Source organism: Myodes glareolus, chromosome 11 (assembly GCF_982192425.1).
Source record: "Myodes glareolus chromosome 11, mMyoGla1.1, whole genome shotgun sequence".
Taxonomy (NCBI): domain Eukaryota; kingdom Metazoa; phylum Chordata; class Mammalia; order Rodentia; family Cricetidae; genus Myodes; species Myodes glareolus.
This window is the reverse complement of record NC_142036.1, coordinates 14,104,149-14,119,497: the sequence shown is the minus strand read 5'-3', so window position 1 is coordinate 14,119,497 and position 15,349 is coordinate 14,104,149. Positions and strand designations below refer to the sequence as shown.

The following is a 15,349-nucleotide window of genomic DNA, read 5'->3' as shown; positions in this document are numbered from 1 at the left end:
TCCAAAATATACAAAGAACTCAAGAAATTGGACACCAAAAGATCACATAATCCAATTAAAAAAAAATGGAGGCCAGATCTAAACAGAGAACTGTCAACAGAGGAATCTAAAATGGCTGAAAGATACTTAAGGAAATGTTCAACATCCTTACTCATGAGAGAAATGCAAATCAAAACAACTCTGAGATTCCATCTTACACCTGAAAGAATGGCCAAGATCAAAAACACTGATGACAACGTATGCTGGAGAGGTTGGGGAAAAGGGAACACTCCTGCACTGCTGGTGGGAATGCAAGCTGATACAGCCCCTTTGGACGTCAGTGTGGCGATTTATCAGAAAATTAGGAAACAACCTTCATCAAGACCCAGCAATACCACTTTTGGGTATATATCCAAAGGATGCTCAATTGTGCCTCAAGCACATGTGCTCAACTATGTTCATAACAGCATTGTTTGTCATGGCCATAACCTGGAAACAACCTAAAAGACCCTTAACCAAGGAATGGATAAGGAAAATGTGGTACATTTACACAATTGAGTACTACATAGCAAAAAAACAAAAACAAAAAAAACCAAAAAAGAAAACAAAAACAAAAAACCACAACATCTTGAATTTTGCAGGCAAATGGATGGAGCTAGAAAACATCATTTTAAGTGAGGTAACCCAGACACAGAAAGACAATTATCACACGTACTCACTCATTAGTGGTTTTTAAACACATACTCACTCATTAGTGGTTTTTAAACATAAAGCAAAGAAAAACAGCCCACAAATCACAATCCCAGAAGACCTAGTCAACAGTGAGGACCCTAAGATCTAATCTACATGGGTAGTAGAAAAAGACAAAACTCCTGAGTAAATTGGGAGCAAGGGGACCTTGGGAGGAGGTTGAAGGGGAGGGGAGAGGCAGGGAAGGGAGCAGAAAAAAATGTAGAGCTCAATAAAAATCAATAAAAAAAAGATTTATATACAAAAGCCTAGAAAAGACCACTAATTCAGTGACAGAAAGCAACCAGTGGTAGTAGGCGAGTAACCTGGAGTAGGCGAGAAGGGTGGAATTGCCATTACAAAGCACAAAACGACAGAAGCGGTGACAGCTCCAGTGTCACAGTGACTGAGGGGCTGGCTTCTCCCTACACCACACATGTCCATAGGCAAAGCTCAAAAGCTAAAGGCACTTTAGAACCAAACACAGTCTGTAGCATTTGCATTATATATTCTGATATTTGATCTGAAAGTCACACCTCTGCCCCCAGCCTGTACAATCTGACCCAGAATACCCTGCCTGTGTCCAGTTTCTTTCTGCTGTGCTCCAAAGCCAGAATGTGTAGGAAAGGAACAGATAAAGTTTGAGAAAAAGTAATAAAAATATTACACAAAAGACATGAGGAAAAACAGCTAAAACCAAGAAAACGCTACCAAAAAGGCTTACTTCAAACCACTAAAGGGAAAAAGGATGCTCCAGATTGAATCAAGCCACCAAACACGGTCTCTGCTGTGTTGGAGTTCTCCAGGTAGACATAAAGTGAAAGAGAAGGACAAGCAGAGACTTAGTGACACCAGGGCCTATGTGTGCCCCAAGGGACAGGCCTCTAGGCTTGAGGATGGCTAAGTGCCCTGGTAGAGGATAAGTCTTAGAATCACAGCAAGGCAGCAGCCATCTCTCTGTATACAAGGGAGCCACTGGGGGAAATCACAGTGAGGGAAGACCAGAGCTCTGAAGAAGAGCCACCATGTGGCAGGTTCTCAATATCTATTAATAGTGAAAGTGGGACATGTCATCTCACCTCTGTGCCCATGACACAAGGTGCCTCCCTGCAGGGTCTACGGATACTTCATGCCTAAGTACCAAGTAGGAACATACCAACAATATTTCCTGATTACTGCACAATACAAGCAGCAGTTAGCACCCATGTCAGAACACACCTTATCCCCAGAATTTCCATAGCTCCCTCACATGTGGAAGAGAGGAAATACCTTGAGGCTAAGAAACTGCAAACATGAAAATTCTCACAGAAGTTCAGTGTCCCAGTCAGCAGACTCAGAACAGAGAAGTCAGGCAGGTGACCTGGAAGGATGAAGCCAGGCAGGAGTAAGTGACCTAGTAAACAGGAGGCAGCAGGCTGTGTACATGCAAAGGACGGCTAGAAAATGAGACCAAGTTAAGAAAAGATCACAAAGAAAATCACTATACAGAGACATCAAAAGCAGCAAACAACTCTGCGAACAGACAAGGCCAAAGCCTTGGATGGGAATGAGTGCAGCGGCCACTGAGGCTCAAATGTTGCCTTCCAAGAACAGGGAACCCAATGGTGTGACTGTCAGGACACTGGATCACATTCACCCATTGTAAGAACTCCTGTGGTCTCCACAGATACTGAAATCCTCTGGAACTCTCATTTGCAGGGAGATAGGAAAACCCTTGATGGCAATGAGTAAGCATTTACTCACCATGACAGATACGAGAACAACCAGCTCAGTACACGCACACTAGTCCATGGGGGCTGGAGTGAGGACATACGGCTGTCACCAAGATCAGCAAGATGCTGCAGGGCCAGGTAGACTCAAGAAAGAAATTAAGAGCTGGTACAGAACAGCAGTAGAATCACTATGTGTAGCTGACAGAATCAAGTACTAGGAAAATCCAATGACAAAATGACTGAAAACTAGTATGAGTGACAAGAGAGTTCACACTGCACAGGAATGGTCAGCACACAGAAGTCAGTGCTATTGCCAAGCGGCAAGCTGCCATGTGAACCAAAGGAGGAAAGAGACTGCTTGTAACAGCCACAAGTGAGGCAGACTGGGGGGTTGAGAAGGGTGGTTAGATGACACTAATGTGGACACGGGACACAAGCAAACACTGAGGGGAAGCACAGTGCCAGCACGATGGGCAGAGAGCACAGCCGAGCAATCAGAGGGATGCCCAGAGTAGCTTCCCCAGACTACGTCCCAAGGAAGGAAGCAGACATATATACCTTTATTCTGAACAGCCCAGAAGAGAACTAATCGTTAGCAACACAAACGATTACAGCAGCTCTGAAAAAAAGTCCACACTGGGATATGTATTTCAACAGGGGCAGACAGCACAGGGGCATGAGTAAGAGCCATGGCCTTGCAAACAGCTCAAATGACCAGCAGGGCTCCCAGTGCCACACATGCAGGGCTGTGGACAGATGGAGAAGAGTGTCCTGGCAGTAACATGATATGCAATTCTGTGCTTCAGTGCAGGGAATGACAAGCAGATTGGGGTGAGGTCAAGTACCAGTGAGTAGGGCAGGTCAGGGCTGCTGGCCTAGGGCCCTCAATGCCCTTAATGGCAGGGAGGACTCACCATCCTTTGACAAGTTGGCAAGAGCCCCTTTTGCCTTTGGCCGGCTGTTTTCTAGCTCAATTTCAATAGCATCCTGGTAACTGGATATTTCACCTAAAGTAACAAGTTAAGAGCAAAAAATAAGCACAATGATTTTCTACCAAAAAGGAAGCACATGTGTGAGAACTGGTTGGTTACCTTCAACTTCTTCTAGCTTTTTCGACAGGACCTGTTCCAGCTGAAAGACAAAGGGGTCTTTGGTAAAGAGTCAAAGCTCAAGGCCTCATTGTTGACAAGGCTGTGGGATGATCAAATTGGAGCTGTAGACCTGCCCTCTCCTTTCAAACAGGCATGTAGGTATTTAGAAAGCAGCCATTTAGGTATTTAGAAAGCAGTATTTAGAAAGGCTGCTTTCTAAATACTTAAAAACGTAGAACCTCAACATCCCACCCAAGCCAACTTGACCAGAAAGGTCAGGTCTGTCCAATGTGCAGAATGTATCCTTGAGTTACCCAAAACTCAGCTGCAACCCAGCTCTGGCCCTCCGCCCTCCGTGTTGACTGCAGTCCTAGTATGAGCAGTCACAAGCTCAGCGATAATGAAAGGAAGTCTGGCTACAGTGGTGGCTGCCTTAGAAGACAAGGAATAAACCAGAACAAAGCTTAGCTGTGGGGACGGGCTCAATGGGCCAGGGATGAAAAGCTCATCATGAGCCCCAATGTGGACAGTGCTTGGAGGCTCTACACATGGCACATCCCTAAGACTCAAGGCCCAAGAAGACCAAGTTAGCAGCCCGAAGAGTCCAACAGATATGAGAATGTTAGAGAGCAAATCTTCCTAAAAAGCTCAAGTGTAATGGGAGGTATGGAGCCACCTGCTTCATGCGCAGCTTCCTCTGTCCAGCTGTGTACGAAGGAGGGTCACATTCCTCCTCCAGGTCAATCTTCATAAACTCATCAATGGTGAGCTGACTGGTTGGAGTGTCTTCAAATTCTGTGAGCCTAAAACAGAAAAGCAGAGAAAAGCCCATGGCACTCTCGCTACCTCCACGTGCCCACCCCGGCTCTGGTGGAAGAGTCTCCAAGGGGAGGCCTGCCCACCCAACAGCTGAGCAGACTCTTCTGGGGCAGCCAACACAGTTTAAATCTTACCAACTTTTCTGCATTTCCTTAAATTAAAAATGCTTAGTTCATTTACGTAGGGAGGGCACTCATGTATACAAGCATGCATACATGCCACAACACACAACTTGTGGGCTCAGTTCTCTCCTACTATGTGGTCAGCTTTGACAGCAGAGGCAAGGCCTTGACTTGCTGTGTCATCTTGATATCTCCATCTTCAGGTCTCACCTCCACAAGTACCGAGTATGAACACATACTGTTGGCTAATATTTGTTTACTTTGTTTTTTTATGTTTGTCTGTTGGTTTTTTGTTTGTTTTTTAAACAGTGAGTTTCATGTAGTCCAGGCTGGCTTCGAAATCGTCATGTAGCTGAGAATAACTTGAACTCTTGATCCTTCTGCCTCGAGGTACCTAGAGCTGCAGTTATAGAAGTGCTTGGCTACATTTTTATTGTTTGTTTGTTTATTTTTTGAGGCAGGGCTTTTATTTGTGTGTCCTGGAACTCTCTCTATATACCAGGCTGGCCTCAAATTCAGAGATCATCTGACTCTGCCTCTCAAGTGCTGGGATAAAAGGCATTCACTTACAATTTCTTAACACAACTTTTGATTGATTCTTTGGAAATTTCACATCATGCATCCCAACCCCACTCATTTCTCAGTCCCTCCATGTCTGTCCCTCATCTCCGTAGCATCCCCCAAAAAGAAAATTTTAAAAATTAATTAAAACCAAATCAAACAAACAAAAAACCCGCTTTGTTCCTTCATCTCTCCTGACTCTTGTGGAATCTGTGGTGTATCACACCACGGACCCTTTTGTTCACTCAGCTTTACTTGCCATGAGTTGTTGGTCTGACTCAAGGTCTCTGGCTTCTGCTACACAATCAATACTGGACTCTTGCAAAATTTCTCTGATATCCTACTGTCACCCCAAGTCATGGAGATCTTGCAACTATGGCCACACAGGACCAGTTCCTTCACACACTCTGGCAGATCATAGACAGAGTAGATGTTGGGGTAGCCAACAAAAAAGTCCTGGCTGTAGGTCTGGGTGCTAGCTGATTTGGTTAGTCCGGGCAGCTGGGACCTCCCCCCACCGCCTTAGGCAAGGTGAAGTCAGGTTTTCTATGCCCAGGGTGAGGAGTGGGGCCATCTCTCATGAGTGTGGGACCAGCTCTCCCATGAGGTGTGGGGACAGTTCTTCTGTTACAGTGGCCAGCAAGGGGTAGGATCATCTCTCCCAGAGCCAGTGAAGGGTGATGTCACTGAATGTTTAATAAAATAATAAAATAAAATAAGATAACAAGATGGATCAACATTTAAGATATTAGCTGCCGAGTCTGATGACATGATTTGAGCCCTGGCACCGCCACAGAAGGAGGAGAAACAGTTCTGGCAGTTTGTCTCTTGACCTCCACATGAATATGCACACATACACACTACATTTTAAAAATGTTTTAATTAAAAAAAAAAAGAGGCTGGATATGGAGGCACAAGCCTTTATCTTAGCAGTTGGGAAGCTGAGACATAAGGATCTCTGTGAGTTCCAGGTAGGCCGGATTACAAAGAGAGAGACCTGTCTTACAAAAAAAAAAAAAAAAAAAAATGTGAGCCTGGGTCAGCATATAAAATTGCTGCAGCTAAGTCTGATGACTTGAGTTCAATCACATAGCAGAAGGAGAGAACTGACCTCTCCCACATTATCCTCTGATCTCACCATTGTGTGCAGTGGCATGTGTACAGGCATGTGCACACATACACACAAATAAATGTAATATCTTTTAAAAAGTTATTATTATTATTTAAAAAGTTATTATTATTATTAGAGGCAAAATACTTAAACTGATTTTCCAATTTGCTTCCAGAAGATATTATAGCAGATGTTTTCAGCAGAAATGGTCAACAAGTGTTGAAATCTGTGATATGTATATCAGCAATGACAAGATTCCTAGCAATTCCTTGGCATGTTCATCTTGCTCAGGTTATCCAGATGAGCTGGGAGCAACTTGTTGGAAGCTGTGCACAGAGTCTGTGGCCCATGACAGATATGGTGAGGTTTAACTAACTCTAGCAAGAAGTCATGCAGGCTCTCAAAGCCCAGAATGAAACAAACCAAATGGAAAGAGGAAGCCTTTCCAAAGCAGCTTTGCTGTCCACTTCTAATCAGTGGGATGGGAAGCCTCCTTAATTACAGTCTACTAATCTCCGGAGACATTAGGATGGGAAGCTGGGTACTTCCAAAGGGCAGAGTAACCCAGGCAGTAGCAGCTCCAATACAGAGATGGGTGCAGTAGCCATCACACTGTGAACTAAAATGTTTACCTCTTCCGTAGTGTGGATTCACACACTTTGACCACACTGATGACTTCTTTGACGGTTCTCCGGAAGTCATGCATTCTGGCTGCAACCAAAAGTGCTAGGAAAGAAACGAGATCACCAGAAAACTCACACAGACATGAAAGCAAACAAAATACTCCCTTAACTCTGAATAGTGACAGCTGAACTGTGAGTGGGACATGTGTTTCCCTTCTCTAAACAGACCTATGACGCAGACACTCTATGGCAATAAGAGTCCCACTCTACAAAGTGACAGGGTGTTTGCCTACTCTAAACAGACCTATGATGCAGACACTCTATGGCAATAAGAGTCCCACTCTTATTTTGGGTTAAAACTGTACTACATTCTACTTTTAATAAGAAAAACAGAAAATGCAAGAATTTCTTATAACTCCTCAAAACATGAAAATTAACATTGAGGTAATGTATGTGAAACCCCAGGTTATGATGAGAGTAGAGGATTCTGAGAATGTAGTAAAGCTGGAAAAGGCTGGGGCACGAGGCGCAAGACACCATCTGACAAGTGTGAATTATGGTAATAGTAAGCACGGGGCCCAAGAGTCTTTAGAGTAAATGTGGAAATCAGGTCTCAGATACAAGCAGTCTCAGGCAGCATTGCCCTAATGGGTGCAGAAGTGGTACCTGGCATGGCAGAGAGGTAGGAAGGTAGAGGCTACAGAAGGAACAGGCCCCTGATGGCCTGGAGCTCTTCCTGAGCAGGAGATTCTTGGTCTAGGCCACAGTCAGCACCTGAAGATCTTACAGGTGCAGCCAGAACAACTATGCCACTGGCTAGCAAAGACTCAGTGCCTCAGCTGAGAGGTCATCTCACTAACCATGCTGAGAGTGGCAACAATGTGCCATGAGTGGACAACGTAGAGTGGAACAAGAACTACCAACCGTCATTTCATCCTCTGAAGCCCTGTCTCTCATCTCAGAACCTGCAGAAGCCAACAAGGAAAAAGTGCCAGAGTCCTTGAGGAGTAAGAACCATGAAGGTCAGGTCAAAGGACACTGATCTTATGTAAGGTGGACTCTGGTACCATAAGCAATAACTCATGGGCTTGACTGTTTAAGGCTCAAAATAGATGACTAGGGTTCAACTTACCTACTATGCATAGGACCCTAAATTTGACTGCTAGTACCCTCCTACACACATGCATGCATGTGCTCATCAAGCATCAGGATAGAAAATGCTACCCAAGTGCTAGACTAAGCTGTCATCCTAGAGGCATACGGCCAATACTGTACCTGCTCCACAGAGCCCAGAGGGGCGCCGCCCTGTGTGCATCCAATCCCTCTTCATCCTCTGCAGAAGCCTCAGGGCTGTCATGGATACTTCATGGTTCTTCTCCCCAAATTCCAGTAGATGAGCAAAACGTGGAATGTACAAGCATGGGTCTATACAGTAGACACAATACCTTAGTGTGTATTCAGATATGTACATACAGCACTGAGCAATACCCTGCAACTTGGTGACTCTACCATGTACACAGGCTCTCTGAGGTCCCCTCCCCTGAAGCACAGCCTCTTTGACCTTAGCTGTGCAGCTGTGTTTACTACAGCCAGAGGAGAACTGCTGGCTTCACAGGGCACAAATCTGGGAATGTATGGCAATAGGGGTGGGGTACAACTTCCACCTTTTCTCAGAGGGTGACGAGAGGTCAAAGAGCAGGACAGGTGTGGACTCTTTACACACACACCACCTTCTGAATTTCCTGAGTGGCTGTGTCAGTTCAGTATCTAGCAAAATGAACGCAGTGGGCACACAAGTACACACATGTTTACATGTTCTTCTCCTAAGTGTCTAGCACTCTGCTAGGTACTGAAGTTTCAGTCAAAAATTTATGGAGCCCATGAATAGGGCAAGCAAGTAAAACCAAGTCACTTGATGAATTCAGCTCATTATTACCATACCATTAGGGCAAAGACACGACCTAGGGACCGAGGAGATCTTGGGACTTGTCCAGAAAGAACCGCTTATGGTCAGGGCTGAGAAGCAGGCAGCTTAGAGAACGCTAGCAGATAATAATGGAGGAGGATCAGAGAAGGTCTCAGAGAAACTGGGAGAGAATCAGTCAGTTCACCTCATCTTTCAAATGGCAGGAAGGACAGGGAAGGCAAAGGGCATCAGCTATTGACTGATACCTAGCCCATCCTCCCAGGCAAACTGACCTTTACCAAGTAACTCCATGAGACCATACATACAAAGATCCAGTCCAGCTCACAAGAAGACTCAGAGAAGAAAGCTGAGTACAGTGTCTTATACCTGTAACCAAAGTAACTTGGAAGATGGATGGGGAGGACACTTAGGTTCAAGAATTTGAGGCTACCCTAAACAACACAGAGACTCCATTTCTTAAAAAGAAAAAAGAAAAAAAAAAACTGACCAACCGACCAACCAACCAAAAACCAGAAGGACTTAGCAAGAGTTTAAGAGGGCATTGAAGAAGGCCCTGAAGTAGTCTGAAACCTGGAAGGACTGGACAGATTCAAGTCACATTCACAGTAACCACCTGGCTATGTTGGGTACCAGTGTCCTTAGGTTGTGCTAAATTGTTGAGAATCCTAGCAGGTATCTTTAGTAAAAATTCAACAGTCTTGAGTTTTTTGAGACAGGGTTTCTCTGTATAACCCTGGCTGTCCTGAAACTCATTCTGTAGATCTGGTTCGCCTTAATCTCAAAAGTCTGCCTGCCTTTGCCTTCCGAGTGCTAGGATTAAAAGCATGTACCCAACTATAAGAGAAAAAATTTAAGATATATATAGATAGATATATAGATAGATAATTATTACATATATATATATGTATGCACACACACATATAATTGTTATGTTTCAGGCCTTGCGAATACAGCAATGAATAGACTTGATTTTTAAAAATGTTCTCAGGCCTGGAGTAGTAGTGTACGTCTTTAATCCCACCACCCAGAAAGCAGAGGCAGGTGAATTTCTTTAAGTTTCAGGCCAACCTGATCTACAGAGTAAAATCCTGTCTCAACATTCTAGACCTCCACTGTTCCATGCTAAATAGAAAGGATAGTGTACACGACACCAGATGCCTATAATCCAAGCTGCTAAAGAGGCTTCAGTACAAGGATGGTCAGTTAAAGCATGCCTGGGAGACATAGCAAGACCTCGTCTCTAAATAATAAACAAACGTTTTTTTGTTTTTTTTTTTTAAAAAAGGAAAAAGTCTAGACAACCTGACTGCAGTTTCCTGAATGGAAGGACAGGCCTGTGAGTAACAGGAGAACCAGTAACTCCACAGAAGATAAAGTAGTGGAGTCTGTGTGTACATGGGGAACGAGTTAGAGTCATACACAGCAAGAAGTGCTGGAAATAGAAAACTTTTAATACAGTTCCCTTGAATCTGAAGTCAGTCAGGAGAAAGGATTAAGGTGGGAGTCGTATCACTAGATTGCATTTACTAAATAGGCTTTCAATTCTCTGTCTCACAAAGTAATCCTTTTGCAGAATCTGTGAACAGTTATGAAAATGGCATGTCTATTAATAAACAAAGACACTAAGACAGGCCTCATGACTCCCAGCACTCTGGAGGCAGAGGCAGATGGATCTGTGAGTATGAGGCCAATCTGGTCTATAAATTGAGTTCCAGTACAGCTAGTAGTGTTTCACAGAGAAACCGTGCCTCAAAAAACAGACAAACAAACAAACAAAAAACCCAAAAAAATCTGACACCTACTACCACGGCTTCTATATTTTGTTTGGTTTATGTACTTTTTAAAAATTTATTTATTTTTTATTTTTTATTTTTCATGGCCTCTATTAAAACTCAGAAAATTATAACAAATCTTGGCTAAGATGAAGAAAAAAGACCCTGTGCACATTGAAAGAATGGAAAATGTGTAGCCACTAAAAAACACCATTTCAAAGTTTCTTCAAAAAAGTGAATGAAGGGGACTAGAGAGAGGGTTCAGAACTTAAGAGCACTGGCTGCTTTCCCGGAGGTCCTAAGATCAATCCCCAGCAATCACAGGGTGGCTCACAAACCATCTATAATGAGAACTGTTCAGGCTTGCAGGCCTACGTGCAGGCAGAACACTGCAAACAAACAAACAAATCTTGAAAAAGTAAACGAAGCTAGGTCGCAGTGGTGCATGCCTTTAATGTCAGCACTTTGGAGGCAGAAGAATCCAGATCTCTAAGTTCAAGGTCAGTCTGGTCAACAGAGTAAGTTTCAGGATAGCCAAGGTTACTCATAGAAACTCTGCTGGGTGTAGTGGTGGCAACCGGTGCTTTAATTACAGCACTAGGAGGCAGATCTCTGTGAGTTTAAGGCCAACCTGGTCTACAATAGCTAGTTCCAGGACAGGCTCCAAAGCTACAGAGAAACCTTGTCTCGAAAACAAAACAAACAAACAAACAAAAAGAAGAAGAAGCAGAAGAAGAAGAAGAAGAAGAAGCAGAAGAAGCAGCAGCAGCAGAAGAAGCAGAAGCAGAAGAAGCAGAAGCAGAAGCAGAAGAAGAAGAAACTTTGTCTCAAAAGAACCAAACAAAACAAGAAAACAAAATCAACCACTACAACTAAAAACTTCTGAAGGACTGGCTATGACTCAATGGTTAGGAGAGCTCACTGCTCTTACAAAAGACCCGAGTTCGGTTCCCAGTACCCACATCTCATACACAGTTCACGACCATTTCTATCTCCAGTTTCAGGGGATTCAATATCCTCTTCTGGCCTTTGCAAACACTGGACACACATGTGGTGCACAGAGACTCATGCAAATAAAACATCTATACACATAAAATAAAAATATTTTTAAAAGGTAAATTAAGGATGACCATTTGTTTCAACCATCTCATTTCTAGGTAAAGACATAAAGAATTAGTTAGGATCTGGAAAGGATAATTGCCCAATAACAGTTGGGCTATGTAACCCACTTGGGTGTTCACCCATCAGTTGGATGAACTGGCAAACAAAATGCAACACAGTAGAATAATCAACTTATAAAGGAGGACCTACATAGGGAGTTTGAGGTCACCCTGGGCCATATAAAGTCCTGATTTAAAAAAGAAAAATTCTGACACACTACATACAATATGTATTGCCTTTGATTTTGTGCTCCACTAAAGAAGCAAGACATAAAAGGAGATCAAGCCTTGTTTCGGAGACTCATTTCTTCCATAAGGAAAGCTAGCTGTGTCAGGTTCCTTTACAAAAGTTGAGCTGCTGTGAACAACTATAGCGCAGACAAACCTGTGCACTGGGCGGGGCTATGGCACCCCACCGGAGGAGGGGCCTCAGCGTGAGCTGCGTCATGACGCACAGTGACGAGGGACGCCAGCGCCGCACAGGGTAGGGGTGGGACGGCGCCCCCTGCGGCCGGGCCGCGGGGCTCGGTGCGGGGTGAGGGGTGCGGGTGGGTGGGCGGCAGGCAGGGCCGGCGTGGCCCCATGCTGCTGCCGCTGGCCTGCCTGCATGGGCGGGTGGCACAGTGCCTAACCTCCCTGCTGGTGCTCGCAGAGCCACTGCCCAGGCCCCGGCGCGGTGCGAAGGCGCGCAGCGCAGCACCGACCAGTGTGGAGGTGGCCCCGGCTGGAACGAAGATGGCCTCAGAACTGTACCCGCCCGCCGGCGCCTCTGCAGCTACTGCCACCGACATCGCCAACAGCAACGCGGCGGGCGCGGCCGTGGGCAGAAAGGTCAGCCTTTGCTGCCCGCCCCGCCTGGCGCCCGCCCCGTTGCCGCCCTTGCCCGCGCCGCCCGCGCCAGACAACAACAATCCCGAGAGCCCCAACTGGCAGTCCTTCCACCCGACGCTGCGCGAGAGGTGAGCTGCCACCCGCCCCCGGTCTCTGGAGCTCCGGAGCCCGGGCGCGCGCCGTTCCAGCCCGTGTGCCTCTCCCCTTTACAGGAATGCGCTCATGTTCAACAACGAGCTGATGGCTGACGTCCACTTCATCGTGGGGGCCTTGGGGGCAGCCAGGCGCGTGCCCGCCCACAAGGTGGGTAGGGGCGCAGCCCTGTCGCCTGGCGGGCCTGGCTAGACGCAATATCCCCAGCCTTCTTTACAACCCTGTAGCTCAAGTGACTTTCTTTTATTCACAGTACGTCTTGGCTGTCGGCAGCTCTGTCTTCTATGCCATGTTCTATGGGGACCTTGCGGAAGTCAAATCAGAAATCCACATTCCTGATGTCGAGCCTGCCGCCTTCCTGGTCTTGTTAAAGTAAGTGCTCTACTCTGGGGCTGGAAGGATGGGGTGGTTACCTTCCAGTTGTCCCCTACATGGTTCCTACAACCCAAGAGGTTGTGCATGGGAGCCCATGAGTTCCTCTCTGAGGCCAGCCCTTGCAGCTCCCCAGAAGAGTCCCTGCCTTACCCAGGTACATGTACAGCGATGAGATTGATCTGGAGGCGGACACAGTGCTTGCCACCCTGTATGCTGCTAAGAAGTACATTGTACCTGCATTAGCCAAGGCCTGTGTCAACTTTCTGGAGACAAGCCTGGAAGCCAAAAATGCCTGTGTCCTGCTATCCCAGAGTCGACTGTTTGAGGAGCCTGAACTGACCCAGCGGTGCTGGGAAGTCATTGATGCACAGGCTGAGATGGCTTTGAAGTCTGAAGGCTTCTGTGAAATTGACCGGCAGACCCTGGAGATCATTGTGACCAGGGAGGCCCTCAACACCAAAGAGGCTGTGGTCTTCGAGGCGGTCCTGAACTGGGCTGAGGCAGAGTGCAAGAGACAGGGCCTCCCGGTCACCCCTCACAACAAGAGGCATGTTTTGGGAAGAGCCCTTTATCTAGTCCGAATTCCAACTATGACTCTAGAGGAGTTTGCCAACGGTGCTGCCCAGTCAGATATCCTGACCTTAGAGGAGACCCACAATATCTTCCTTTGGTACACAGCTGCAAACAAGCCAATCCTCGACTTTCCCCTGACCAAAAGGAAGGGCCTTGCTCCACAGAGGTGTCACCGCTTCCAATCTTCTGCCTACCGAAGCAACCAGTGGAGATATCGTGGGCGCTGTGACAGCATCCAGTTTGCAGTGGACAGAAGGGTGTTCATTGCCGGACTGGGCTTATATGGGTCCAGTTCTGGAAAGGCTGAGTACAGTGTGAAGATTGAACTCAAACGGCTAGGGATGGTCCTAGCTCAGAATCTCACCAAGTTTGTTTCAGATGGATCCAGCAACACATTCCCAGTCTGGTTTGAGCATCCAGTCCAGGTGGAGCAGGACACCTTCTACACTGCCAGTGCTGTCCTGGATGGCAGTGAGCTCAGCTACTTTGGGCAGGAAGGAATGACAGAAGTACAGTGTGGAAAGGTAGCCTTCCAGTTCCAGTGCTCCTCGGACAGTACCAATGGGACTGGAGTCCAGGGTGGACAGATTCCAGAGCTCATCTTCTATGCCTGAGGTGTAGGGCTTGGGGTGGACTTGCCCATTAGGCCAATGCTCTTCCTCCATGGAGTCTACCCAGTAAGTGCAGTGGAGGTGCAGGACACTGCCTACTGCCTTACTGATACCATTAAAGGTTTGGCTTACCATATCAGCCCGAGTCTGAAACAGATGACTTCTCTTTACAGATCTTTAGGAACAGAATTATACATGTCCCCTGACCCTGAGGTGATATTCCACAGATGGAGGACAGATGCAGGTCTAAGGTAGTCCCCAGGTCCCTGCCCAGTGGCACCCAAGCTTCAGGACCCTTGGATTCTCCTCCCACTCTTTTGGATTCTAAGTGGCTCCAGCATACTTTAAGGTCTTCCATTCAAGCCACAAGTTGCTGAAAAGTCACTTAAAATAGTTCCATCCTATTTAAGTGAATTTTCATAATAAAGGTTTTACGGAACAAGAGCCACATGTAAATAAGTGACTGTAGGAAATATTAACTGGGGCATTCTCTGTCTCATCCTCATGCTGTCTGTATGAAGTCTGCAGTGCAGAATGGTTCAAATCAAACCCCATCTTAGCAGAGCCCATCTATGACTGTGTGGCATCTGAGCTGTCTTCCTCTCAAGGGCTGACTCTAGAATTCTGCAGAAGACCACATGTCTGGGTGATTGTGTTTATTAAAGCACCTCAAGGTTCTACTGCAGAGGTCAGACTTAAGGATTAGGCTGTGTGCTGTGGGGTGCTGTGTGGATAAGAAGGATCCCTAGGCCCAGGTCCAGGCCTCCTTTTTATAATTGTTTTGCCCTGAAAAAGCACCTGACCTTCAAAGGCCCACTAGCAGGGCAATGTTATCTGGGAGAGAGAAGCCTGGCCCTGCTGGGCTTCAGATCTACCCTCCCAGACCCTTTGGCTCTAGCTCCCAGTAGTGCCTCTTGACTGTGAGTTGATACTTAAGAAACCATGAAAACCCCATCCTTGCACATGAGAAGAGCCATGGCTAGAGGGTACCTGCTCCTGGAACTTCTTCCCTCAATTATTAGGAGGCTCCTGCCTTTCCCAAGGTATCCACCAGGTTCCCAATGTGAAGTGTTATACTATTCCCTTTGGTCCTGAGGCACATCTGATAGGCATTGATGGAAAGCTTTGAGTCTGCACCAGAAATAAAACCCTACTGCCTATATTTCCCACAAACTTTAGGAGAAATTCCTTAGCTTTGGG

General features: G+C 46.1%; 2 protein-coding genes across 7 annotated transcripts in view; one reads left to right on the top strand and one right to left on the bottom strand.

Moving 5' to 3' along the window:
* Brf1 (BRF1 general transcription factor IIIB subunit) overlaps positions 1–15,349 on the bottom strand; it is a 52,431-nt gene that overhangs the window by 13,303 nt on the left and 23,779 nt on the right. For 3 of the 5 annotated variants that reach the window (XM_087911486.1, XM_087911485.1, XM_085698025.2), the window contains 6 exons: positions 8,023–8,172; positions 6,757–6,850; positions 4,188–4,314; positions 3,512–3,551; positions 3,335–3,427; positions 1,978–2,068 (listed from right to left, as the gene is read on the bottom strand). In XM_087911486.1, the coding sequence (XP_087767612.1) occupies positions 1,978–2,068; positions 3,335–3,427; positions 3,512–3,551; positions 4,188–4,314; positions 6,757–6,850; positions 8,023–8,172 (595 nt within the window). The remainder of the gene's footprint in view (positions 1–1,977; positions 2,069–3,334; positions 3,428–3,511; positions 3,552–4,187; positions 4,315–6,756; positions 6,851–8,022; positions 8,173–15,349) is intronic. The other 2 variants (XM_087911488.1, XM_087911487.1) reach the window with 1 other exon arrangement.
* Btbd6 (BTB domain containing 6) lies at positions 12,154–14,288 on the top strand. 2 transcript variants are annotated; one of them, XM_048431450.3, is made up of 4 exons: positions 12,154–12,565; positions 12,650–12,740; positions 12,844–12,962; positions 13,120–14,288. In XM_048431450.3, the coding sequence occupies exons 1-4, from the start codon at positions 12,189–12,191 to the stop codon at positions 14,150–14,152; spliced, it is 1,620 nt and encodes a 539-aa protein (XP_048287407.2). In that variant the 5' UTR covers positions 12,154–12,188; the 3' UTR covers positions 14,153–14,288. The 2 variants fall into 2 exon arrangements, with proteins under 2 accessions (XP_048287407.2, XP_048287408.1); XM_048431451.3 differs by lacking the exon at positions 12,650–12,740 and having other exon boundaries at positions 12,437–12,565.

Coding starts and splice junctions, on each gene's coding strand:
- Btbd6 (XM_048431450.3), top strand. CDS start 12,189: ATGCTGCTGCCGCTGGCCTGCCTGCATGGGCGGGTGGCACAGTGCCTA. Junction 12,741..12,843: donor GGCGCGTGCCCGCCCACAAG/GTGGGTAGGGGC, acceptor TTTTATTCACAG/TACGTCTTGGCTGTCGGCAG. Junction 12,963..13,119: donor GCCTTCCTGGTCTTGTTAAA/GTAAGTGCTCTA, acceptor TGCCTTACCCAG/GTACATGTACAGCGATGAGA.